The sequence below is a fragment of the Petaurus breviceps genome, unplaced genomic scaffold (assembly GCF_028583685.1).
Source record: "Petaurus breviceps papuanus isolate PSGF00001 unplaced genomic scaffold, PetGlider_PUasm1.0 490, whole genome shotgun sequence".
Taxonomy (NCBI): domain Eukaryota; kingdom Metazoa; phylum Chordata; class Mammalia; order Diprotodontia; family Petauridae; genus Petaurus; species Petaurus breviceps.
Genome location: NW_027186352.1, coordinates 25,684,335 through 25,711,663, shown reverse-complemented (window position 1 = coordinate 25,711,663; position 27,329 = coordinate 25,684,335). Strand labels below are relative to the sequence as shown.

The 27,329-nt window shown below is 48.1% G+C and overlaps 2 protein-coding genes across 2 annotated transcripts in view; one reads left to right on the top strand and one right to left on the bottom strand.

Annotated features, from left to right (window-relative positions):
- Positions 1-6,582, top strand: part of EGR2 (early growth response 2) — a 7,221-nt gene extending 639 nt beyond the window's left edge. The window contains exons 2-3 of the mRNA XM_069101860.1: positions 2,523-2,640; positions 4,055-6,582. Coding sequence (XP_068957961.1) covers positions 2,523-2,640; positions 4,055-5,307 — 1,371 coding nt within the window. The 3' untranslated portion in view covers positions 5,308-6,582. The remainder of the gene's footprint in view (positions 1-2,522; positions 2,641-4,054) is intronic.
- A 2,124-nt stretch (positions 6,583-8,706) lies between these two features.
- ADO (2-aminoethanethiol dioxygenase) lies at positions 8,707-12,463 on the bottom strand. Its single transcript, XM_069101861.1, has one exon. The coding sequence runs from the start codon at positions 12,461-12,463 to the stop codon at positions 11,648-11,650; it is 816 nt and encodes a 271-aa protein (XP_068957962.1). The 3' UTR covers positions 8,707-11,647.
- Positions 12,464-27,329: the final 14,866 nt, after the last annotated feature.

Below are 27,329 nucleotides of genomic sequence, written 5' to 3'. Positions count from 1 at the left end.
AGCCCGCCTGGTGCCTACTCTGGGCAGCGGGGCGAGCCCTCCCGACTTGGGGCTGCTTGGGGCTCGGAGCGTGCAGGTGAGCCCCGGAGCCGCCTGCAGCGCCGCGTTCCCTCCACGGCGTGGCGCCCCGGCCTCCTGGGTCTCAGCCCTCGGGGGGGGCTGCGCATTGCTGAGACTCCCGGGGGACACGGCTTCACCTCGGGAATTTGATGCGGGCAGAAGGGACCGGGGACTTCACCCTGGCTCCCTGCCCCAGCCTGGAGAGCCCCCGGAGAGAGGGGGTCGGGTGTAGTCGGCGCGATTTGTCCTTGTGCTCTGAATGGGAGAAGGCGCCGGGACGGAGCGTAGAGGGGTCTTGTCCGTAGGGTCCAGCGAGGTGCCACCCACCTACCAAGTCTGCTACCTTACAGGGGTGCTCGGGGCGACCGCCTGCCTCTGCGCTGGGTTGGCTCCGCGGCACCAACCCCGGACTTGGGGTCCTCAGACATGCGGTTGGCGCGCGGGGCGCCCCGCCACAAGGTTCCCCTCAGCACGCCTCGGTGAAGCTGGATGTGGTGCAGGTCTGAGCCCTGCAGGTCCGTGACGCCCCACGCGGCTCGGGGGCAAGGGGCAGGAAGGTCTAGCAAAGGTGCCGAGACCGGACTCTAGCTAGAACCGGGCTGTGGGTGTGGGTGGATAGTACTCATAAAGCCAGAGAGAGGCAACAAGTGTGTGGGGTACATTTCTAAAATTGTTGTTGGAATGAAACAGAAAGGTTTCCATCAGGGTCAGTTTCTAAGTCTCAAAGGAAACTAGCCGGCTGTAATTGAAGGGGTGAAACCGGAGTTACGAGACGGGCGTGTTAGATTGTCACCGACTCGCATCCGGGGAGGCCAAACCTGCGGTCGCTGCAGCCCCGGAGCAAGACAGGATTTTTCCCCCTCTGAAAGCGAGTGCGTGTATGTGTGTGAGCGCGCGTGTGTGTGCCTGGGAGCGGGGGTGTGAAGCATAGTCTGCGCAGGGTTTGAATGCGACTGTCCAGTGCTGTGGGACGTGGGGGAGTGCGTGTCCGGCAGTGGACTGGGGTGAGTGCGGGGGAGGGGCGTGGTTCGTGGTGGGGACCGCGGAGCGGAGGAGGTGGAGAGCTCCCGGAGAGAGCAAGGACTCGAGTTGTCTGGCTCTAGGGAGGCCGTGGGTGTGAGGTGTGGGAGTAGGTCGGGAGAGACCGGAGGCGTGAGATTGTGTGTAGAGTGTGTAGCGGAAGTGTGTGAGTGTGAGTGAGTGTGCTCCCGCGCGCGCGCGATGGGGCCGGGTTGCTGTCCAAGCCGCCATCTGGACATCCACCCCCACGCAGCCGACCGCCCAGATGTCCTGGGCAGGGAGCCCGCTAGTCGCAGCCGCCCGGGGCTCTCTCTCCAAGGTGGGGCCGCGGCCGTAGCTCGCCAGAGCCTCCGGCGTCCCGCGGGGCGGCCCCACGCACCCCGCGGTGCCCCCGACCCCCAAAACCCACCCGGAACTCCCGGTCCCGTTTTCGGCCCGGCCCGACCTCGCCCCGAGGCAGCAGCGGGCGCGTCCCGGCCCCGCCGCTCCCTGAGAACCCACAGGGGCAGGTGAGGCCAGGTGCGCCGCCCCTGCCGGCCCGGCGCTTTGCGGTTTCGCGCGGCCCCGAAAGTGAGTAGGGGTTGGCCCGGCAGCCCCGTCTCGGCGGCGCTCGGTTTCTTTCCGAAGTTTAATTTTCCGGAATGGCTCCCAAACAAGGGCCGGGGGCGGGGCGGCTGCCGCCGGATCCTCGCCTTTTTTGGAAAGGCCCCGGGAACCGGAATTCCTCCCCGCTGGCTCCGGGGAGGCCAGGGAGCGCAGGCAGCCCGGCCCACCCTCCCCACCCCCAGCCCCGGCGAGGGGGGGGCGCCGTGCCCGCCACCCCCCGGGCTGTCCCCCGGCCGCCCTCCGAGCCCTCCTGGACCCCGCACCGGCCGGTGGAGCCGGGGACGCCCGGGAGAGCGACCCGAGCTCGTATGCAAATAAGCCATGTGACTGCGAAGCCGACTTGCCCGGCCCTGTTCCTCAGTCCATATATGGGCAGCGACGTCACGGGCATTCAAGGCCTGCCCATAAATACTTAGAGCCACACTTTCCGTCTAACTGAGCGAGCTGCAGTTGATTAATAGCTCGGCAAGGGGACCCACTGACTGTTACAACCACATTACACCGGCAACTCCTGGGCTCCCAGCAGCGGGGACACAGGCAGGACAGGCAGGGCAGTGAGTGGCCAACATCTATTTTCCAGTTGGAACATACAAACAAAAAACTTGCTGGCTGGTTTTTATTGGAGCTTTTGGATTTTTTTGGAGGGTGTGTTGTTTTAAGAGTAAGGGGGGGCTAAGACCGACGGAGGAACCCCGGGGCTACCCCGTCACCAAAACGGCTTCTTTGGCAATCCAGGTAGCAAGGGAGTTGGGTCTCCAGGTTGTGAGTTGGAGCAAATGATGACCGCCAAAACCGTAGACAAAATTCCAGTAACTCTCAGTGGCTTTGTGCACCAGCTGTCTGACAACATCTACCCGGTGGAGGACCTAGCAGCCGCTGCGGCCACTTCGGTGTCCATCTTTCCTAATGCCGATCTAGGAGGACCCTTTGACCAGATGAACGGGGTGACAGGAGGTAAGGAAGGTGCCTCGCTCCTTTCCAGCTTAGCTCCCCCGGAGCAGCGTGGTTTGGTGTAGTAGATGGAGGGGCTGTGAGTCTCTGTGTGGGTGGGTGGGTGGAAGTGGCTGTTCAGGGAGACAGAGTTGATCTGGGGGACATTTAAAATAGGTACGGGTTTATATGGAGGAGCCTGGGTGGGTGTATCTGCTGGCTGGGTTAGCCCTGTTCCCTACACCCTTGTTGGATGGGTTGCCTTGATTTAGGAGCAGAGATGTTCGGTGGGACTGGCTAATAGCTAACATCTATATAGGACTTGCTCTGTGCCAGGATTCGTGCTAAGTAAGCCGTTTTACAATCGGTATAGTATACCTCCCTTGAGCTGGACCCGGAGCTCTCTCCCAGACAAGAGTCCTGGAGTCTTTTTTCAGCCTCCCAAACCACGTCCCTACTCAATAACCTTATCCACCACTCCAGGCATCCCTTCCCTGGAGCCGAGGCAAAGTGATGGGAAATTTAGGGGTTGGGGGAAACCGGGGAGAACCCAAGAGAAGAGAATAAAAGCTATTCAGCCTTGGGGAAAGGAGGGTTCAGAGGAATCACGCCAAGAAGCCGGAAGGATCCTTTGCTTTCAGGGATCCTTTCACCGGCTGCGCTGTGGCCAGCAGAGTCCTCCTGGTGAATTAGCGAGATTGCGGCTTTGGGGAGACAGACGTGGAGGTGTAAGAAGAGGAGGCGGAGGGAAGGGGGGGGGGTTAAGGAGGTTGCCTCTGGAGGACAGCGCTGGGCTGGTTTCCCAGGCAATGAGAGGAAACCAAAGTGGCATCTCCAGCACCCAGGATTTCTTTTCACCTCCGCAAGTGCCTGTAGAGCAAGGTCGGGATGGTGGGGTGGTGGGGGGAGGAGGAAGGAGAGAGGGAGAAACCTGTAGAATTTCTCTTCCTGCAGTGCCCCAGCTCCCTCCCTTACTCATCAGCTGATCCTCAGTAGGAAAGGGAGGGATGAGGCAAAAGAGACATGCTGGGAGGGAGCCCGAGTCCCTGGAGCTGGGAAACACCTAAGGCTCTTCCCCCCTTTGCCCTAGTCTTTGTGGCCCCAGGCCCTGGCAGCTTCCCCTCTGAGGGGATGCTGGGCACATCTTTCTGGAAGACCCAATTGTGTGTCCCACAGGTGAAGGAGAAGGGAGAGAAAGTTTTGGGCAGACCAGGGATGTTTCTGATTCTGGTTGGGGCTTAGGGGGGAAGTGGGGAGCAGATCCTCTGTCCCTCTTCCTGTCCACATCCCTCTGATGACAATCATTCAGCATGTCCAGTCTCCCTTCCCCGTGGTCGGCTCACAGAGACTTGAACATATGAGGACGAGCCTATTTTTCTTCCTACCTCCCAGATGACATGATGACACCCCCATCTTCACTCTCCTTTTCTGGTTACAGATGGCATGATCAACATTGACATGACTGGAGAGAAGAGGTCCCTGGATCTGCCCTATGCCAGCAGCTTTGCTCCTGTCTCTGCCCCTCGGAATCAGACCTTCACTTACATGGGCAAGTTCTCCATTGATCCCCAGTACCCTGGTGCCAGCTGCTATCCAGAGGGCATCATCAACATCGTGAGTGCCGGCATTCTGCAGGGGGTGACAGCCCCCACGTCCACTGCTGCCTCATCCAGTGTGTCCTCTGCCTCTCCCAACCCCCTGGCCGGGGGGCCTCTGGGCGTGTGCACCATGGCCCAGACACAGTCAGACCTGGACCACCTCTACTCACCTCCACCTCCTCCTCCCTACTCAGGCTGCACAGGAGATCTCTATCAGGACCCCTCAGCCTTCCTGCCTTCAGCTACCACCTCCACCTCGTCTTCTGCCCTTGCCTATCCACCACCCCCTTCCTATCCATCTCCCAAGCCTGCCACAGATCCAGGCCTCTTCCCCATGATCCCTGACTACCCAGGCTTCTTTCCGCCTCAGTGCCAGCGGGACCTTCATGGTGCAGGGGGCCCAGACCGGAAGCCTTTCTCCTGCCCTCTGGATTCTCTGCGGGTCCCACCCCCACTTACCCCACTCTCAACCATCCGTAACTTTACTCTGGGAGGCCCCAGTGCTGGGGCCACTGGCCCCGGTGGCAGTAGTGGCAGCGAGGGGGGTCCCCGACTCTCGGGGAGTGCCGCAGCTGCCGCTGCCTACAACCCACACCACTTGCCACTTCGTCCTATACTTCGCCCACGAAAGTACCCAAACCGGCCCAGCAAGACTCCAGTTCATGAGAGACCGTACCCCTGCCCGGCCGAGGGCTGTGACCGGCGCTTCTCCAGAAGTGACGAACTGACCAGACACATCCGAATCCACACTGGGCACAAGCCTTTCCAGTGCCGGATCTGCATGAGGAACTTTAGCCGCAGTGACCACCTTACCACCCATATCCGCACCCACACCGGGGAGAAGCCCTTTGCTTGTGACTACTGCGGCAGAAAGTTTGCCCGAAGCGACGAACGGAAGCGTCACACCAAGATCCATCTTCGACAGAAGGAGAGGAAGGGCAGTGCCCCTTCATCCTCAGGGCCAGGGGCCTCTTCCACCTCCTCCTGCCCAGGGGGGACCCAGTCTGGTGGGGCCTTGGGCAGCAGCAATGGCAGCAGCATTCTGGGTGGGGGTCCGCTGACCTCTTGCGCCTCTCGGACCCGGACACCTTGAGTAGAGACTCTTGACCTGACCAGCTCCTCGAGGGTCCATGAGGCCCTTTTCCACCCTGAGCTACACAAACACTACCACTGGCTCCTCACCCCTCCCTTTGAACCTGGAAGGGTGTGGGGGGGTGGGGACCCCATCACCGCTTCCCCTTCAGCTGAGAAACAGGTCCTTCCTGAAACTGGGCTCATTTTGGTCTCTCTTAGATGAGGTGACTCTGACCAAAAGGGTGCAGGGAAGGATCCCAAGGGGTTGGAAGGAGGATCCCTGACCTGCAGAGGCTGGGGTTTTCTGCCCTCCTTTCAAAGGGTTGTTGGACTGGAGTTTGTACTCCCTGCCCCCTTCCCCCACCCCCTTTTGCTTTGTTGTATCATGACAGCGTCTTGACTCTGGGCATCGGAGTTGATCTGGGACCCCATTAACATAGGTTGGGAGATGCTGATGCCTTAGAGAAGTGGGCTCAGCCCAGAGCCCCAAACTGAAGTGCACTTTATCCAGCATGGTGGCTGCTTTAGGGGAGGCTGCATAGTGAGCCAAGCACAGACTCAAAACCGAATTCTGGGAGCCTCCAACAGTGATCAGAGCTCATTTCAGCCCTTTAAGCAATTATGTAGTGTAAGCTAACCTAGAGAACAGAAGTGCAATCTGATGAGATAAAACTTGGCAACCGATGCTTTTTTCAGTGGTTTGAAATTGTAAATGCTATTTTTTCAGTGTATATTCACTCAGATATTAGTGTATTTTTTTTTTTTTATGTGCACTGTTCTCCAAGATCTCAACTTCTGGGAAAGAAAAAGGGAAGTGTTTATGATCTATTGAAACCAGAATCAGAGGATGACTTATTTAAAGGGGGATGTACATATATTCTCTCAAGCTGGGATGCATGCGATCGTGTGGACATGTCCTGGGTGCCTTGCGTGATGTAGACCATGTCTCGGTGTCTGCATGTAAATGGGTTGCCTTATTAATTACTGAAAAATCACTCCCTGGTTTTAGTATGCCTGTACATTTCTGCCTATTAATATTTGGATTTTTTTTAGAAACTCTATTTTTGTACACTGTTTTGTGACTTTAAAGTGTTAATTTTGGAGTAAAATGTCAAATACCGATGTAAATAACATTGCACACAAGCTGACTCCTTTGGTTATAAGGTCTTGAGAGCTGTGGAGTTATAAATTGTTCATCACCATAATGCACGGCCACTAACTGGAATTTGGATAATGGATGGTTTGTGATCCTAGTGTAAATAAATACTTTTCAACAATAGCTTTGCTGCACAAATTTTTTATTTTATTTAAATTTATTTATTTTGCTTTTTGGAGGGGGAAGGCAGGGCAATTGGGGTTAAGTGACTTGCCTAAGGTCACACAGCTACTGTTGTGTCTGAGGCTGGATTTGAACTCAGGTCCTCCTGACTCCAGGGCTATTGCTCTATTCTCTGTGCCACCTAGTCTCCCCTACACAAATCTTTTATGAAAGATGACAGTGAGGTGGAGGTGGTAGGGGTTGGGGGGGGGAGGAGGGTTACTTTAGTAAATATTTTCCCTCTTCTGCCTCTGTTGGCTTGGGGGCTATTCATGCTTAGAGACTGGTCGGTTTAAATTTTTTTTTGGCTGGAAGACCCAAAGCACGTTTCTCTTATGGGGTTTATGAACTAGCTTTTTCCCCAAAATAGTGAAATTGCTGAGCCCAGACTAAGACCCCAAAGTTTTCCTTTCCAGGACGTAAGTGCCCTCTAACCCCCAAGTAATCTCCATTCATAATCAAGTGTTAGGGCTGTGGGTATTTCCCCTATGTATTAGTGTCAAAACGGGGAGGCGGCGTTTTGACTCATTGTTCCGTGCTTTAAAACAGCTCCCTGCCTGAGTGGGCCCCGGAAAATAAATACTTACAAACAAGTGCCCACTCCATTGGAGACGCTTTCAGAACCGTGATCCTCCAGGGGCTGGAGCTCAGAGATGCGCCTTTGTGGAAAGTGCTGTGGCGAGGGCAGGCTGGAAACAACTTTCAGTTTCCAGGATTAGGCTTTCACAACCACAGAAAACTTTTTTGAAAAATGCTTATCTCCTATTTCGATCAGATTGCACTCAGACTCGGCTGGTGACAGCATCAGTGGGCTGCCACAGGAATTACCCCAGGACTCATTTCTCTCCAGCTTTCAGTTCACCGATTAATTACATTGTCTGGTCCCATCGTTTTGTAGGTGAGGAAAATTGAGGCTCCAGAGACTGACTGGCCCAAGGTCACATAGGTTGCTGGGGCTCTGGGAGGAGTAGCTAAGTAATTAGTACCCTGAGGATATTACAGGTGCACTGTTTAAAAAAACCACAAAAAAAAAAAAAAACCCCAACAACAAAAAACCAGGATTTGAACCCATTAGGAGTGTTATTCATATTGCTAAAGGACTCTTTGCCATTCAAAAGGATTCACCGCAGGGTTTCTTTAAATTGGGGACTTCCTAGTGAATTTTAAATACAACATTTCCAAAAATATCAGTTTACAGTATGTCTTCACAAACAAGTAATTTGGTCTGGACCTGTACCATCACTATTCAGTCTCAGACTAAATAATTCGAATTCACATTTCTCATCCATCTTAATTGCACTCCTAAAGGGATGGATGGCAGGCAGCAGCTCCTAACAAACCAGTCTAGCAATACAATTCTTTGAAACTGTTTCCCCTCCGAACCCTTCTTCCTTGGGAGGCCTCCCTGAGGATGAACGGCATCACTCCCTTGGTGGCTGCATATGGGAAGTACTGTCCGAGTGGGAGAGATGGCCAAAGCCTGAAGCCTTTGCACTCTGCCTACTTTTTCTGAATGCTTTTTCTATGACAACTAATTTAGGACTACAAAATGAATCTTTTATTGTTTTACCATGTGTAATTAGGGCACACAATTTCAATGTTTACAAGTGACTAATCAAAATAGAACTTTAAAAAATTGCAAATAGGTAAAAAAAAATCTCAGATGTGATTCCAACACCCATATCAGATTAACAACTAAGTTTGAATTCATTTGGAATGTAACAATCCCATTTCTCTTTGAGCTTGAGACTGTACTTCGACCCCCCCCCCCGCCCCCCTTCTTAAAGGCGCTTCTTCACATTTTCTCTCTAATTACAATGTTCTTGGGCATTATCTCCAATGACATTTGGCTTTCACGGGAAAACGTAACCCTTACTTGAATTCTGGATTCTGTTTAACTTTTGAAGATCACATTTAAAGATTTTTTTTTAGGATAACTTGTAAATGTTTTATTGAATAATATGACTGCTGATGTATTCCTGTTGCTACTGGGATTTACTTATTAAGAAGCAGCTTCCAGACAGTAACCTCTTAGACCTTCAGAATGCTCAGGAGACGGTTCATCGCACGAAAACCCACCCATTAAAGAAACTTAAAAGCTTTAAAGAATTGCAACCAGTATGGTCCTTTATTTCAGCATCCCAACAGCTGGGGAAAAGGGCAGAAATTACACTGGCAAGTACATATTCACACTGGTTTGCCAGCTGATGGCCACTTTAGGGGAAACAGGGGGAGTGGGGAGGGTGGTCAGCATTAAGCACACTGTGCTGCTGGAGATGCTTAAGAAGCTGAATGGTCCCTAAACAAGTGCGGCACAAAATGAAATACAAGAGGAGGAAAGAAACCTAAGTCACAATTTCTTTCTTCTATGATACACAGATTTGTTAAATAGAGTTTCATCTGTTGAGGCAAATATTGTGCTTTTAAATTGCAGTTTCAGCTGGTTTCCATCTGATGTCTTAAAGCTACATAGAGCCTGAAGGACCCATTACAAGTGTTTGCTGAAGTCTCTATTATTTGGGCAGGGGAAATGGTTTCCCATACAAAGTATTAATTTATGGTATATGCTAAGGGTTCTTAACCTGGTGTCCATGAACTTAAAAATTTTTTTGTGTGAATTAATTCAATGTAATTGGCTTCCTTTGTAATATGTATCTACGCATTCAAGAACATTAGTCTGAGGAGTCCAAGACACACAAATAAGGTTAAGAACCCTTGGTCTAGGCAGTCTTTAATAAGCAATTAATTACAACATTACAAGTCAAACATTTCACATCTCTATTCCAAAAGATACAGTGAATATTGATTCTAACACTTAAAAATCCAGAAACTCCAAACAGTCCCATCAGAAACAGCAGAATGTACACTGGACTTAGTAAACAGTTTTTGTGTCTGACACCAGCTGCCTCAGTGTATCCTAAATTCTGTTCCCTGCTCCCTGAAATGGTTGAAATCTTCAAGTTCCTAGATCATTCAAATGGAGTCTATCACCTTCCACTGTTTGATCACAGTGGAACATCTGAGCTAAAGGGTTCTGACACATTGCTTCTTCTCTGGACAGCAGAACTAGCACATGTCACAGAAGCATTGGGAATGGCGCAGCAAGGACTGGATTCTTCCAAAGCTCAAGTGGCTGAGGCAGCTTTAAGGAAAATGAATGTGAAAGAAGGGATAAAGCAGGTGGACTCAAGCAAGTTACAGCTGCTAACGTAACTCAAGGAATCCACTCTACTGAGAACATGCATGCTACTTGACTACACTGGCACTTTCATTAATAAACAGCTACTCAGACGCATTTTAATCCATGCAAAGCATGCTTATTTAAAAGTAACTACTCAGGGAGAGGAAAAGAGTGTTAGAAACATCTCTATTGAATACTTCTCACCCGTAAGAGGAAATTATTGCATTTCTGAATTAAACAGGAAAATGTGTAATGATTCATTTCACTGTGCTCATCAGTCTCTTACAACTTAAGGAACAAGCAAAGGCCCTGTATTCTCAGGGGCAGGTGTGGTCCACAGTACCACAGTAAGCCATCTCTCTGTCTGGTTGTTAAACAGTCCATGTGGTGGAGGGAGCACAAAATAGCAGCATCTGGAGTCATTTCAGGGCATTGAGGAGCCAGCTGAATCCTTTGGCCCTCTTTGCTTCCTGGTCCTGAAGTCTTCAAGGAGGGAAGGATTCTCTTCCTCCATGGCCTGCTCAAGTCCCAGTCTGATCTAGATAGAAAAGGTGCATTTTGTTGTCATCACTGCTGACCACTCCTTTAACGCACTGCTCAGAGAACCCAAGGGGAGTGGTGTCCACCTGGCAGAACAATCACCTGCCAAAACCCAAAACAAGGGAGATAGTTTCTTTTCTGGTCAACGGCAATTTTAGGGAAACTTTTGAAAAGCACCTTAAGCTTTTCCAAAAGTGGGCCGCTTGTCTGAGAACCTTATTATTCATTTTCTGAATGGAATTTGGAAGAATAAGGTAGAACTTGCCATCATTACTGTCCCACCACAGGAGTTAGCAGAAAAGTCAGTGTGACAGAATCAGCCATATTATTGTAAAACTTTACATAAATTACAAGTAACACTTTATTGAAGTTAATTGCTTCTGTTCTACAATGTTATTTCCAAAAGTAGGTATGCCATAACCATACCATAATACATTCATTACTGTGCTTGGAAAAAAAAAAATTATATTAATGCTTTAGGAAGTAAATTTGAGTTGCATATATAGCATTTATTGTATTTAATATTTGAGCTTTCTGAGCTAGGTAAAGAGCTGCCCCGAATTGTCTAAAGGTGTATTAAATCACACACTAGGATATCAGACTACAATAAAAAGATCTGAACACAACCCACCCCACCTAACCACATCTTAGTACACATGGAATAGACGTGGGGATGTGTGTTTATGGGTACCACAACAGTGGTGTGTCATAAATTCAGCAGGCATTTACAGAATAAAAACAAAAGGATCCCTTGTGGAATTTACTCATTTATTCTTCTGTAAAAGCAAGGAATCGCGAGATCCCTTGCACTGGGGCCTGTTACCCAGTGTGCATAAGGAGGTATAGGCACATAGTTTTCCTGCAGGATTAACAACATCTTTCACCAACTGCCAAATATTTTCCCTTATTAGAAAGGTTGGAACTCACACATCCCCACATGGGCAAGTCAATCAAAACTGCTTCCTCGACAGCTGGGAAAATTTTGAGGAGTTTATTTCTACAACTCATTTTTTATTACAAGTTTTGTGAAAAAGCAAATTCTATAAATAGTATAAAGAGAAACAACCGGGCTCCACACGTCCGTATACAAAGTGAAGCTGCTCAGTAGCCTGGATAAAAAACGCCGCGACCCGGGGGCGCTCGGCGGGCAGCGCACCCGGGAGCTCTCCAGGGTCCGCGCGGGCCGGGCCGGCGGGCGTTTCCCCGGCGGGGGCAGGAGCCCGCTGGAAGAGCGGACGCGGCTGGCTGGCTTTACATTCATGGGCCTGGAAGCACAAAAGCCGCCGCGGGGAGGCGGGGCGGGCGCGCAGGGACCCGGGCTCACGGCGTGACCTTGGGGCCCGGGTAGGGCTCGCCCTCGCACCAGAAGTCGGCCGCCTGCGGCGTCTCCAGCAGCCACACCTCCCGGGGCAGCGGCGGGGCGGCGGCGGGGCCGGCGCTGGGGCCCGCGCCCGGGCCCGGGCCGGCGGGGGGCGGCGCGGCCGGCTCCAGCAGCCGGTAGTAGTGGCAGTCCCGGCCGTCGTCCGGGTCGTAGGGCGGGGCGAGGATGTCCAGGAAGGCGGCGGGCCCGCCCACGGCGTCGATCTGGTGCAGGTTGTCGCGCTGCGGGCTGAGCAGGCAGGGCGCGCTGGCCTCCGTGTACTCGGCGCGGGAGCGCAGCAGGGCGCGGCGCAGGGCAGCGCGCTGGCCGGGCCGCAGCGGGGGGTCGAAGCGGGGCGGCGCCGGCGGCTGGGCCTCCGCGGGCGCGCCGGGCGGCAGCGGGTCCAGGCAGCTGATGCGCAGCGTGCCGTACAGCACCTTGAGCACGCCGTGCATGCCCGGGTGGTCGTGCAGGGGGATGGACGTGCCGCTCTTGAGCAGGAACACGCCCAGGCTGAACTCGGCCGTCTCGCAGATGTGCATGTAGGTGACGGGCGGCAGGTGCGGCGGCCGCGCCGGCGGGGGCGAGGGCAGCGCGGCCCGCCGCGGGCTGATGTTCAGGTCCTCGGCGCGGAGCTGGCTCAGCAGCTGCTGCAGCTGCTGCAGGTTCTCTGGGAAGCCGGCCTCGGGCGCCCCGCCCCCGCCGCCGCGGCGGAAGGTCAGCCGCGCCTGGCGGGCGATGCGCTGGATCAGCGTGGCCATGTTGTCCCGCGGCATGCCGCCGCCGCCCGGGCCCGCCGGCCTCCCGAGCCGCCGCCGCCGCCTCCGAGCCGCAACGGCCTCAACGGCTCCCACGCTCCCGCCGCAGCGCACGCGCGAGCGCACGCGCACCACGGCCCCCGAGGCGCGGGGGAGGGGCGAGCGGGCACCGGGCGATGGAGCCCTCCCTTTCACCTCGCGCCCGTTACTCCATTCATGCGGCCCGGGGCCAGCGGACTCTGGCCGATCCCGGACGCGTCCGCGCCGCCTGCTGGGACTTGTAGTCCTCCCCCCTCCCCTCTCCAAGCGGGGACTTGCAGGAGAGGCCTTAGAGCACTCAGTTGTCGAGCGGGCCCGCTCTTCGTCCGAGAGGCGGAGAGACTACAACTTCCAGTTCGCCCCGCGTGGCGCTGGCAGATACGCACTTCCGGCTGGCGGCTGGGTGAGACGGCGCGGGGGAGGCCGGGAAAAGGAAAAGGCCAGAGGGTGAGTGAGCTCCCGATGAGGACGAGCGGGAGGCGCCCTGACCTGGGAGTGGGGGGTGTTAGTCGGGCAGAAGGGCCGGGGGCCCGCCCGTGGTCACACCTTTCCACGCCGGCCCTGCAGACGCACGCCTGTCCGCCCCCGCAGCTTTACATTGTGCTTTCACCGTCATCTTTACAAACGCTGAGCCCCAGATTCCCCCCTCCCCTCCCCATTGAGAAGGCAAGTCACGTGACCTCAGTCTTAGTCGCGGAGGATTTATTAAGCGCCTCCTGTATGCAGGCGCCATGACCGCGGATCGCCCTTGCCCCCAGGGAGCTGGCGTTCTAGGGTGTCGGCCAGTACACTTATTAAGCGCCTGCTGGGTGCCGGCACCGCTCCAAGCGCCAGCGGAGCCAAGAGCATAGCCCCTGCCCGTGGGGAGGTGCCAGTCTGCCCCCCCGGGGCTGGACATGGCCGAGCCCTGGGCTCTCCCCTTCGGGGAGGATCCCCCACTCTGGGATCCGGAGGGAGAGTCCTCGAGTCGGCATTCATTAGGCGCCTCCTGTATGCCGGAGGGTTGGGCAGGGCCGAGCCCTCCATCTGGGCCCCTAAACCGTGCGACCTTGGATAAGTCACTTTCCCTCCTGGGAGTCTCAAGGTCCCTCTCCCGAGGGTCTCCTGCCCTGCTCCTTCCCCCATATGTCCCAGAGAGGAGGAGTGGCCTGCCCGCGATGCCCGTGGCACGTGCAGACCCTGAGGGCAGAGGGCTCCAACCCTGGACCCGCTGGCCCAGTTTCCCTCCTGCGGCCTGGCATTAACAAGGTAGTCGTGTGAACCCCAGCAGTTACTCAGTTCCATACTTTAAAATAAGAGCCTTACTGTGGGAGGTGGGGGGCTGGGAATGTAAAGACACCCACCGACAAGTAACAGGCCCCGGGGAAACAGAGGAGCTGGGAGTGGGTGCGGGGAGGACTCTCCATGGGTGCTGGGGTGTCTCAGAGTTTCCTCCCTAACCACATCAGTGCCACAGTCTGAGAAGCTCCCGGAAAGCCCAGCGGACTCCCAGGAGCGCATGCAGGGTGACCTCAGTCGTCATGATTTCTGATTCATGATCAGCTGCAAACGACTTGACTGGGCAGTACGGAGATCCAAGACCCTTCTGAAGGCCTGAGGACGAAAGATGCTACCCGCTTTTTGCAGCATGGCCGATATGTGCTGTGCTTGATGGCGCATGTGTACTCTATCGACGTTTTTGCCTTCTCTAAGGTGGGACTGGGATGGAAATTGGAACACAAAAATGATTTTTTAAAACACCAAATGTAAAAGTTGTCTTTTTAATATGTAATTTAGAAATAAAAACATTTTAGAAAAATATGTTGGAGACGTGTTAAGCAGTCCCAAATACAGAAAGTAAGAAAGACTACACAGAAACTGTGAAACTGCAATGTCATGAAAGGCAAAAGGAGAAGGTGTTAAGGAGGACTAGTATTCAGTGGTGTTTAATGAAGCAGCCTGGTCCAGAAGGATGAGGATTGAGGACGAGGGCATGGGAAAGCTTCCGTCAGAGGGCTGCAGAGACCAAGCTAGAAGGAACCAAGGCATGAGCGACTTGTTTGGAAGTGAAGGCACTATGTCTTCTTTCTTTGTTTAGAACTTGAAGGATAGGAAGATGGCCTGGCAACTTGAGAGAGCATCAGGATTTAGGGAAGTTTTCTTTGAGGTTAGTTGAGTAGGTGTATCTTTTGAACACAATAGAGTACTCCCTGTCTTTGGGGAATGAATTCTAGAGGTCAAAAGAGATGGGCCTTTCTGTAAGTAAACCAAACCTGAAAAATGCACATTTATAACATGGGTCTCTTAGGAGGATGTGCTCTACAAAGACTCCTTTTACAAAAGTGTTTGGGTGCTAGGTTCTTATTCGGTGTTAAATCAGCCGGGGGAATCAAGTTTTAATAAATGCACTAGTATGTTCTATGATGCCCTAAGATGACAAATCCTCTTACAAAATGAATGCTTTTAGGAGGAAAAAGAATAACCTCTTCATCACTTTTACCTGTTTGAAAAATTCATTCAGAAGACATTTATTAAGTCTCCTTTGCAAGGCACAATGTGCCCTGAGATGTGGAGAAATAAGAAACTAGCTGCCCTCAAGCAGCTTCCCTTTCATTCCCCTGAGGTTTGGTAGATTTGTTTTGGCTGAAGAGGGGCATTCTCACAAATAACTACCTGCACTGATACTTAGTCCAGCTTGATAATGAATTTTGACTTCTTTCATTTAACAGATATTTATTTGTCACCATTCCTGAAGCCAAACCCAGCCTTTGGGGGTATTGAGAAAAATGAGAGTTTGAGATACTTTTTCTCTTCCATTGACACTGCTTTGTCCATGGTCATTCTTGGATATTTCTGGACTGTGTCAGGCTATGGAATGTGTGAAAGGGTTTCATGGTAAAGGAGGTCGAGTATAGTGGGGCTTGCTCCTCTCAGCACCTGCCCCGACTTAACCAACCCCTAGGGAAACAGGAAGCCCTTCACAGAACCTGGATCCTGGTGGGGCTTCCTCTGCAGATGCTGCACAGGGAGTGGGCTGGTATTACTACCGACTTCCTCCTCACTGCAGCCTCCACCAAGTTCAGCTGCTGCTGAGTAGGAGGAAACCCTAGGAATGTTCAGGGAAGGGAAGAAGAGGACATGGAAGGGATTACTCGAGTCAGGAAAACACATAGTGGGAAAACCACAGAGGGAAGAGATGAGAACAGACAGCTGTGAGCTATTCCCTCTGAAGTCTTTTATTCCTATAAACTATATTTATTCCCCCTACATTTTCTGTTTCACAAGCTGACAGTTATATGGTGATAGGTAATACTGATAGAAATTAATCCCACCTCCCACCCACGTTGAAGTATTACATTTAGCAGTGGGGGAAGCACATTGAAGAATGAGAAAAACTGAGATTTTCTTATAGTTGCTTAATTATCCAGGAACTGGGGAGGACTGGAATAGCCCCCTGCCTACATCTCTTTTCTCACCTCCACCTCCTCTCTTATGTGCTCTTCATTCTTTACAAGATTATCGTCTAGCTTCTTTCCTCCTGCATCCTTTTACCCTGGCCCCGCCTTATCTTCATGCGGGCTAATTTTCCTCCTTTCACCAGGCAAGCTGCTAAATTGTTCAAATCCTTTCTTAAAATTCATTTGATCTAGCAAGCTCTACTGGTAACACTGAGTTCTCCATAAACTGATTAGAAACAGATTGACGTTTGTGAACTTACCAATGCATGACTTTTTTTTTTCCTTTCCAGTGGGAGAGAAGGTTCCAGTTTTCCCACCTTTAGATTCCCTGGGAATCCTCATGTATCAAGCTCTGATCAACTTTGCTCTGGCTAGCTTTTTTTTTTTTTTAACAATGGAGTGGATTAAGGAGCAGAACCTTTTTTTTTTTTTTAAGTGCTAATTTATAATTGATACTTATAATAATGAAATGACATGGTTACAAAAAGCCTTTTTCCTGGCCAGTTCCAAGTTGTAGGCATTTTATGTGGTTGTCATGGTAGACTGTAGATTTAAGTTTTAGGAGCTAAAACAAAGGCCTGGGCTCTGTTTGTACCTTTCCCACTAATTGCAAACTTGGGCAAATGATAATCTCATTGTGCTTTAATTTTCTCATTTAAGTTAGATTAATCTGTAAGGACCCTTCCAATTCTAAAGAGAAGATCCCAGTGTCTTAATTCTTTCAGAGAAGCACCTTTCTCAGCATCTCAAAAGAAATAGTCCAAAGTCTAGGATGGACAATCCAGTATGTTTTATAGATAATTTAGACCAAAAAGAACCCAGACAATTCAACTGTAAATAGCTTTCTCCCATTTTTTTTTGGCAACATGCTTACTTACAGAAGACCAGAATGTAACATGGTCTATACTAGACTTTTTTTTGATGACAAGCCTGAATGTCCTGTAGGTTAAAGATGAGTCCGCAGTGTGATTGAGAGCCCTCCTAAAGCTCAATTGATCTTAGATTGTATTAATAAAGGCACAGTGTCCAGCCAGGGGATGGACCTGTCTGCTGCAGTAACATCGGCCTGGAATATTATGTGTATGGTCTTGGATACACCTATTTATGTACATGTTTTCTCTTCTACAATGTCTTTGCTTTTTCTTTGTATGTCCTGCACTTAGTATCTCCTGCACCTAGCCTCCAGTAAATGTTAAGAAGTGCTTGTCCATTGATTGATTGGATGCATTCCAATCGAGGTGTCATTTTGGAAAGGACATAGCAGTCTAGAGCATACACAGAAAGGATCCTTGGAGGGAATTGGGGATGTTGAGCTTTCCACCTCCATGGAGATTAACTGCCAGCAGGCATTTGAAGAACTGCCATGAGGGCTTAGAAAACAGAATTTGGAGCAGCAAGTGGCAGTTGCAGACAGGCAAATTTTGATTTGATGTAAGAAAAGTCTTCCTAACAAACCATCCCAAAGTAATAGGATGGGCTGCTTTGGGAAGCAGTGACTTGCCCATCCTTGGAGGTGACCCTCCAGCACAGGGTTAGATCAGGGGTGGGAGCCTGTGGCCTAGGGCCACACGTGGCCTTCTAGGCCCTTGGGTACAGTTCTTTGACTGAGTCCAAGTTTTACAGAACAATTCCTTTTATTAAGGGATTTGATACAAGTCCAAAGGTCTGTATTTGAAGTGGGCCAGAGGGGTGGGGTTGGAAAGACCTACAAGGGTTCTTTCCCTCCCCATACTTCAGACTTTGGAGAGAAGACAAACGAGAAGAAGGGTTAAATACAACAATGTTAGGGAGAGAAAGCCAGGAAAAACACTCCCCTGTGTTCAGAAATCCCACTCATAAACTGGGGAGTAGAATGAAAACCACTCAAAGACTGATGGCAGCCTTGATTGAAGCTGCCCATGAAGGTCAACCTGAGGGCCTTGTGGGAGGGCCAGACCTCCCTATGTATATTTGTGGCTGCCTTTTCTGCTGAGCCTACCCCCCTCCTCCTCAGGTGCACAACTATTCACCTGCTTGCCTAGGTTGGATTCTTGGGTTTATTTTTGGCTCCTCCTTCTCTGCTGTTACATCCAGTTAGTTACTGAGCCCTGTCAGTTTTCCTTCTGTAACAGGGATCAAATTTGGCTTTTTTCTTTTTCCATTGCCACCACCTCAGTAACAGACTTTCATTATCGTATTCCTGAATTTCTAACAAGTCTTCCCACCTTTCCTCTCTTCTTCCTTCAATTTATTCTTTATCCTGCTGTCAGTCTAATCTCCCTCATGTATTTATAGGGCAAAATCACTTCTTCAGTGCCTTTCTTTTACTAAAGGATAAACTTCAAACTCCTTAGCGTGGCATTCAAGGCCTCACGTGGAAACACTGTGTACATACAATGGAAGAGGTGCTGGATTTTGAGTCAGTACCTGGGTTCAGATTGGGCAAGCACTTCACCTGTCAGTGCCTCAGTTTCCTCATCTGTAAAATGAGGGACTTGGGCTGGGCCACTAGGTTTCCTTCCAGCTCCAAATCCATGAGCCTAGTTTTCAAGCCTTATATTTTGCTTCTCTTGGGCACACATTCATTATGTTAACTGGATTCCTCACTGTCCCCTTTACATTCTACTAATTTCCATACATTGTACCTTTGTGCCAATGGTTCCCGATGCCAAAACTTCCCTACTCCGCGTGCTCAGCCTTTTGAATTCCTGTAAACACTTCCAAGTCCAGTGCTCCCCATTCGGTTGTTGCCCCTCCTTCTCACTTCCCCCACGCCTATGTCTGCTTCTTTCCCATTCTTAGATACTTGATCCCTATGGCGTTTACAGAGTACTAAGAGGTGTAAACTGTATCATTGTATAATGCTGTTTTGTAGCATGGCTGGCTGCGGACACACCTTCTCTCTATTGGAAGCCCCACGGGGACTTCTTAGCATCTTCCCCAGTGCTCAGCACAGAGCTTGGCACCCTGGAGCTCCTTAATAACTCTTTGTTGAATCTGAATGACCCACCCAGTTTAGTGTTAGAGAGGCTTCCCTTCTCTCCTTCCTGTTAAGCAATGCAATAATTATACAGCCAGAAATAGTTTTGAACTGTAAATTAAATTCAAACACCCTTTACTTCTCTTAATTAACTTTATTTTTTTTCCCTGTTTTGTGCTTCTTGTTTTTTCTTTTCCCTCCAGAAGACATCAGCCATCTCTCTCCACCTCCCCCGCTTTCCCATCTGTCCTTCCCTCCTGGCTAGGAGAAATTTTTTTTTCTTTTTGCTTTATATTTAATTTAATTAATCGAGTTGAATCACAAATGGTGAAACAGTTGACATTCAGCTTCAGCAGGCAGTTAAAGGAGAGAACTGAGCTGCCCCTTTTGTGCTGGGCAGAGAAGAGTTGGCTTGTATGTTGCTGGGATGCGCTTGTAAGAAGCCGAATGGTGGCCGGGGCAGGTGAACTATGGAGTGGCTCTACTATTATGGTGTGGCAGCTATAGGAGGGGGGAAAAGCCATCTTGATATTAGCAAGGGAAAATTCCTTAGAGTGAAATTATTGGCGAAAATGTCTGGTGTCTGAGAAGAAAATGCTGGGTAGTTAGTATCCAATTTAATTGCTGAGGCTTTTGGAGAATCAGATTACCTTGAGTTTCCTATTTTTCTTATTTATGAACTACACAGCAAATAATATATCTCTCTAATCCATAGAACTAAAGGACTAAGAATACCATGCCTGGTGATTGTCAAGATCTCAACAAAAATGACAGAAATGTTTTTAAAAAGCTAAGTTTTATGTACCAAAGACAGTTTTGCCATCAGACTTGGTGATGTGTCATGCCTTTAGGATATTTTAGGCCTAGAGTAGTGAGAATAGAAAAGATAGCCACATAAGCAGAAGCAGGAGAGGACCGGTTTCCCTGAGACCAAACCAAAGAAGCAGCAGTGTTTACAAGGTCAGAGACCTTGTGATAGTCCTCCCTCTCTTGTTCGGGGTGTGTTTCATACCTAAGACCCCTCAGTGGCTTATAGAAGAGCTCAACACCTTGCCTAGAAACACAATACCCAGGTGAACACAGACACTGGGAAAACCCTCCAGGTAACACCTCCTGCCTAGTCCTGTTAACACAATTTATTTGACTGCTGCAACGTAAGGGTCAGTTTACAGAATTCTGACCCCCAGTCTCAGTTCTCTCTACTATTACATGCTGCCGTTAGGCCTCCTGGGAGATGGGGAGAGGTCTTTAGAGCCTTTGCTATCTCCTTGCTGTTATACTAGGATTGCCCTGTTCTCCTGATTATATTAATAGGAACTTAATTTTACCCATTGTCTGTGGTGATCCACATAAAATAAGTCAGAGGTTATGTAATAGTGGCTTTAAATGGAACATTTTTACGTGAGTATCCCTGAGATAATTCTAGCTGAAGTAAAAAAAAATCCAACCCTGCTGCCTTGGGTATTTACTTTGAAATATCCTCTGTTCCAGTTTTCTAGGCCTAAAGTGTTATGAAAATATGAGGAAGAACAGTGCAGTTTCCAAGTATAGTGGCAGGAACACTTTGGTGTGTAAAATGTATCCCCTTTCTATTGTATTGGCTTATCATAGTGTGAATATCTATGGAATTCGTGTACTACTCACCCCAAAGTACCAGATAAGGGAGCCAGGAGGTCTGGGTTCTAACCTGATAACTGCTACTAACTAGTAATGTGACTAATGTGAAGGCCTGTAATGTGAAGGATGGACTTTCTCATTTGTCAAATGAAGACCTTGGACCATATGATATCTTTGACTCCTTTCAGTTTTTAAAAAATGAGTTTCAAGAATTTTATAATACATTAAGTATGAATTTAAATAATTAAATCAGTTCATATAGAAAAATACCACAGATCCTAAAAAATGGTAGACATTTTTCTTTAGTCTTAAAAAATACTAGAAGAAGGTACAGTCAATAATATGTATGTCCTTTTTTGTCTTGTGTTTCCAGGGCCTAATATAAGGCCTGACCCAGAGTGGGGTCTGTGTATCTCAGCCTGACTTTTGGAAGAACTGACAGCCAGTATCCCTGTACCATGAAAGAACCCCATGGCGAAAGGACTTGGTTCAACTGGATGATTAACCAGCAATAGCCAATGATGGATGGCCAAGCACTTAAGGAGATCTGAGGGTTCTCGTACCACTTTCTCCTCTTTCATGGACCTTTGCTGTCATTACCTATGACTTCTGGGCAGCTCGGGCCTTCACAGTAGCAGTCAGCTCCAGTGGAGCAAGCTTGGCAAGTGCTAAGACCCAGGTGCTAGATCAAGGAACCCCAGAAGCTGTGAGTGAGAAATAGTGAGTGACTATATTATGTCACGGCATTTATTTTTCATAGACTTATGTTAATTTAAAGGCACAAGGTCTCCACCTCCTTCTCCTGTTTCCCCAATTGTTTGTTTAAAATGTTTAAACCAGGGTAATTATTCATAGTACAATAGGCCTAGTTTGTCAGTGAACCTAGACAAGAATAATCCCAAGGATACAGTTCCCAGGCTGATCACAGATCTCAAGCTAGAAGGGCCCTCAGAAGCTGGCTAGGCCAACCTCTCAATTTTTCAGATGAGAAAACTGAGACTCAGGTTGGTGAAATGATGTACCCAGGGTCACACAGAGAAAATAAGGAATGGGTTCTCTGGCTCCAAACCCAGTGTTCTTCCCATTCTACCATTTGGCCCTTGTTTTCTAAGACTTAGCTTAGACTACAGGAAGTTGAAACAGCCCCCAAAAAGCCTGGCCTTCCAGATGTGCACGTCATTAGCTCTTAAGTACTCTTAAACTAGGGAGGTCACAAAAGGAGTCCTGTTTAATAGGTGAGAGCCCTTAACTAAATGAGCTTCCTTTCCTTTTTGAAGAACAACTTTCATTATTATTGAAATTTAGGACTTCCGGTTGGGGAGGTGGTGGGAAATCACCAGACTGATTTCCTTTCGATTGAATGAATATTTATTAAGCCTCTGTATTAGTCACTGGAGGCACAAATATTTTTTTAAAAAAAAAAAGGATGCCCTTCTACCCCAACCCCTTTCATCCTGAAATAGCTTACAGTACAGGTGGGGATTGGGGCTTGTGGGACATGACATGGACAGATATCAGTATGATAAAGATAAAATGGTATAAAGGCAAAGTAGAGTCAGGTCAAATGCAATAGATTCAGAGGGTGTACAGGTGTGATATTCTTCATCCACAGCTCTCTTCGATCCATCTGCCATTTTGAGATTAAGGAAGTGAATAGGAAAGAAGGAAGGGGAAAGGGGCAGAGGTATGTAAAATGTGGAGGCAGACCTAGCATCCCCGAAGAAGAACTTAAATACCTCCTTCTCTCATGCATTTGTTAGACTCTTAAGGCTGTTAATGTGGTATTAATGTATAGTGTGGAATTACAGTCTCTTTTTTGCATCTGAAAACTCCTTGGCATCATCTCCCATTCTTTCTTACTTTAGTCTCAGATGAAGAGTTGACTCCTCTCCTGTCTACTTGTAGCTTGATCTCCTCCCCTTCTGTCAATCATCTTTCCCCACAATCATCTCTTTTTCTTTTGCCTCAGCCTACACAAATACTCAGGTCTCCTCCCTCCTTAGAAAACCTTCACTTGACTTGACTGTTCCCTTACACAAGTGTTCTCTGGTTCTAGAAAAGGTGTCTACTCTCTCCTTCCCCTCCTTTTATTCTTCAGCCCTTTGCGCCTCTGTCTTCTAACCTCATCATTCAACTGAAGCGGCTTTCTGCAGTTACTGAGCTCTTAATGGTCAGATATGATAGCCTTTCTCAGGCCTTCTCTTCCTTCTTCATAATGGCAGCCTTTGGCTCTTGTCCGAGCCCTTCTGCCCGAGCTTCTGTGCTCTCTGGGTTTCTATGATGCAGCTCTTGGTTCTCCTCCTCTTGGGTGGGTGACTTCTCCTTTTCTGCACCATTGGCTAGACCACCCCCACTCCCTGTGGGTCTCTGCTAAGGCTCTGATCTGTGCCCTTTTCTCTTCTGTCTGCACCTTCTCAGCGATATCATCAGATTCCATGGGTTTAATGATCCTGAGAGATCTCCCAGACCTCATCTTTCTCCTGAGCTTTAGCTCCATAGCACCCAGCTGACCCCTAACTGGACATTTTGACTTAATGCCCCTTGGGCATCTTTAACTTAGCATGCCCCTAACAGATGCACTCATCTGTGCCCCAGTCTTTCAGACCTCTTGAGTTTTGTCCAGAGCTGCACTGTCCTCTTTGCCACCGTGGTTCGCAGCCTTGGCACTGCTCTCTCCTCCTCATTCTCACCTCACATATCCGGTCACTATGCCTCTATACCACCTTTCACATCCGTTCCCTCTTCTCTACTCATCTGGCCCCCGCCCGGGGCTCCGGTCCTCTCTGCCTCCTTCCAGAGTTTGGCCACAGGGCCTCAAGGCCCTTTTCTCACCAATTCATCCTTCACATCACTGTCAGAATGACATTCCTAAAACATGGCTTTCACTTTGTCACTCCCCTGCCCAAAAAACACTATCCACTGTAAAACCAATTCAGGAGAAAGCAACATTTCATACAATCCGGCATCCGAACAGCAGAAGCCTGTCATTGCCTCTCAGGTCTGCCATAGCCTCCTTTGTTTGGGATCCGCCGCCCCCATTCATTCAGCCTTTCCAGGGTCAGTGTGTGTTACTGTCCTGCACTCTCACGGCTTAGCCAATGTGCTCTCCTCAGGGCTCTGCACACGTGACCCTCCGACTCCAGCCTCTGCGCTTTGGCCCAGACCGTCCTGCCGTGCTTGGAGTGTGCTCCCTCCTCTGACATCCTGCATGAGGTCTTTTCTGACACTCCCCTCCCGATTATGTTGTACTTATAGTCTATACATCTCATTTCTAGTTAGCTCACTGGGCAGATACTAAAGTTTGTCTTCATAGGGACTTAAGACATCAATGCTGATTGACTGATTGATTCCTTTGTGTTTTTGAAGAATTAGAAAAGCTTAGATCACCCTAAGGTGATCCCTTGTAGCTCCTCTGATTTCAATCTGAAATCGCTTTTCAATTGGATCCACTGCCAGGTGATCCCTTTAGAATTTGTAGAGCCTTGACTGTGTATAAAACTCACTTCGAAACTTTGTTGTACGCTTAAGTATGGTTATAGGACCGGGAAATCAGGCCCCCTATTGGAAAATAAGGCATTATCTAGTTTCCATCTTGCTACATAATGTCAGGTTAAAAATTAGTTCGATGGAATGTAATACTTACTATTTAACCAAAATGTTAAATGTGTGATCAGAATATCTCTTTTAACTGGAAGATGAACATTGATTTGCAATTTCTTATCTTGAGACTCCCCATCTGGCTGGTCTTGGAAATAAGTTCATTTTTTAGCAGCATAGTAACTGGCAATTAGAGTTCTAGAAATGCCAATTTTAATCAAAACTTCGATTTCAAAGATAGAAAAACTTAAATGAACCGTACACTGCTTCTCCATTTTATTCACTTACATTTTTTTTAAAAAGCAATTTAAATAATTCACAGAGAGACGATTAAGATGTCCCAGAAATGGTAAGAAAATAGCTTAGATCCTTAAATGCAGTCATTTTTACTCTGAAGACTCTGACACTTACACACATCTTTACTATTATTGTTGTTTATATCATGCAAAGATCTACCTTCTATATAGGAATTAAGACCCTAGAAAACATATTCTTTCTTTCTCTTACTGACATTTTACAATATAAAAAAGAGTGCTAACTGAATTTTGTGTCCTAATAATTTTCATGTAAGCTTCACAATAGATTGAGCACAATAAATATGGACCAGATAATTAAAACTAGTGAAATTTTGTCATAAGATCTTTTTTAAAAGTACCTTATGTTTTATTAACCTAAACTCTTCTCTGATAGAGTTTTTCAAAGTTCTATTTTATTAAAGAGTTAAATTCTTCAGCATTAGAGTCTTGAAAATAAATTTCAAAACTGGTTAGATTTAGAAAACTCTGGTTTCTAAAATGTGTATATGTCCTAGTTCCATTTACCAAATTCCATCCTGCTTTGGGATTAGTCACTTATAAGCCCTGGTCTTTTCCTCCCTTCCCTCTTCTCTGGGATGTTGTAGGAAGTGATCTCCATATAAATACATTCAGGAGTTGGAGCAAGACCATGGTCAGCAGTAGGTGACCTCCCCTGGCCACACACTCATTGGATAGAATAACAGGAGTCCAGTCAAAGAGGTGGATGATGGAGCCAAGCAGAAGGCACATGGGCAACCTCCATAAAGGTTCCCAGGTTCTTTGCCTTGAACCCCTGCCAACACAACACTGTATTTGGTCAGTCCTGAAAGCCAGCACTCTCCTATAGTGCTGGCCCTGCTGGTATGTTGTCACATGGGTGCTATGCGAATACCTCTGGCACCAGCATCTCTCCCTTACAGGCCTCCAAAAAGACCTTTATTCTCACCATGAAAAAAAAAAAGAACCAAAGGACAGAATACATTCAATTCAGTTCAGTTCAGCCCAACAAATATTTGCTGAAGATCTCTGTATAAGACGCTGAGCTTGGTGATAGGGATACAACTGAGTTGCCCCCTCCAGGATCCTACACTTGCAGCTAGATAGGATCTTGAAGGTTTTCTTATCCACTGCCCTACTTTTACTGCAACACTACATTTGCTCTGTGATCTCTCTGAGACCTGGTGGGACTCCCTTCACAGATGCAGATTGCAGCATGACCACAGGCTGTGCTTGTTAGTGTCTACCATCAATCCGCCATCAAGGATTTCTTGCATAGGAATCCTCTTTGATATTTTTAATCTGGAAGGGATACCAAGTCTCTCCATCAAGCTGTTGGTCACCTGTCATTCTGGCTATACCACTAGCTCGCCAAATCCTTGACATCTTTCTGCCACTTCTTGTACAGCCTACTTGTACTTACTGTGTATCTATCCATTCCAACCTCTCAGGTCACCTGCAGTTTTATTCCTTTGAGAAAGTGGTCTTCCCAGCCATGTAGTATCAATGGAATGTTATTGGATGTTTTTATAAAACAGCTTTTATGGCATTGAGCAGCTTGGAATCATTAAGAGAGCCTCTTAAATTCCTAAATGTAATCAAGCCCAGTCTTTCACTTTAATTCAATTCTGGGCTTAGCTTCTTGTGCAACTACTATCTGTTGTGTACATATTGCTAGGTTAACTCTATGGGTTGTCTATACAACTGCATATCATAATAAGGGCAATATGTCTTTCATCTGCTTTGATTTTCCATTATGTATGAGTAGGTTGGTCTTTAAATGACCATAGATTTCATTGAATAGAGTATTCTAGGGCTCTATGCAATCAACTCAGTGTTATACATAAATAGGAACTTAAAAAAATTTTTCCCCAATTAAATGTAAAAACAATTTTTACCATTTGTTGTTAAGTTTTGAGTTCCAAATTCTATCCCTCCCTCCCTCTCTGAGATGGTAAGCAATCTGATATAGGTTCTACATGTGTAATCATGTAAAACATTTCCATATTAGTCATCTTGTAGGGGGAAAGAACTTGAATAAAATAAAAAGAATAAGAAAAGAAAGAAAATGAAAAATAATATGCTTCAGTCTGTATTCAGATGCCATCAGTTCTTTCTCTGAACGTAGATAGCATTTTTCATCATGAGTTCTTTGCGATTGTCTTGGATCATTGTTTCGCTAAGAATAGCTAAATCATTCACAGTTCTTCATCATACTGTATTGCTGTTACTGTGTACAGTGCTCTCCCGGTTCTGCTCACTTCATTTTATTTCGGTTCATGTAAGTCTTTGCAGGTTTTTCTGAAATCTTTCTGCTTGTCATTTTTTATGGCACAATAATATTCCATCACAACCATATACCACAACTTGTTCAACCATTCCCCGATTGATGTGTATCCACTCAGTTTCCAATTCTTAGCTGCTACGGAAAGAACTGCTATAAATATATTTGTACAAATAGGTTATTTTCCTTTTTCTATGATCTTTTTGGGATATAGTTCTACTAGTAGTGTTACTAAATTGAAGGGTATGCCAAATTGCTTCCAAATTGCTCTCCAAAATGGTTGGATCAGTTCACAACTCCATCAACAACACATTAGTGTTCCAGTTTTCCCACATCCCCTCCAACATTTGTCACTTTCCTTTTTTTGTCATATTAGCCAATTTGATAGGTGTGAGATGGTACCTTGGGATTGTTTTGATTCACATTTCTCCAGCCAATAGTGATGTAGAACGTTTTTTCATATGACTACAGATAACTTTGATTTCTTTGTTTGAAAACTGCCATTCATATCCTTTGAGCATTTATCAGTTGGGCAATGACTTGTATTCTTATGAATTTGACTCTGTTCTCTATATATTTGAGAATGAGACCTTTATCGGCAATACTTGCTGTAAATTTTTTCCCCTAGTTTTCCACTTTCCTTCTAATTATGGTTACA

What these genes read in the sequence shown, in the direction of transcription:
- ADO (XM_069101861.1), bottom strand. Translation starts at nt 12,463, where the DNA reads ATGCCGCGGGACAACATGGCCACGCTGATCCAGCGCATCGCCCGCCAG.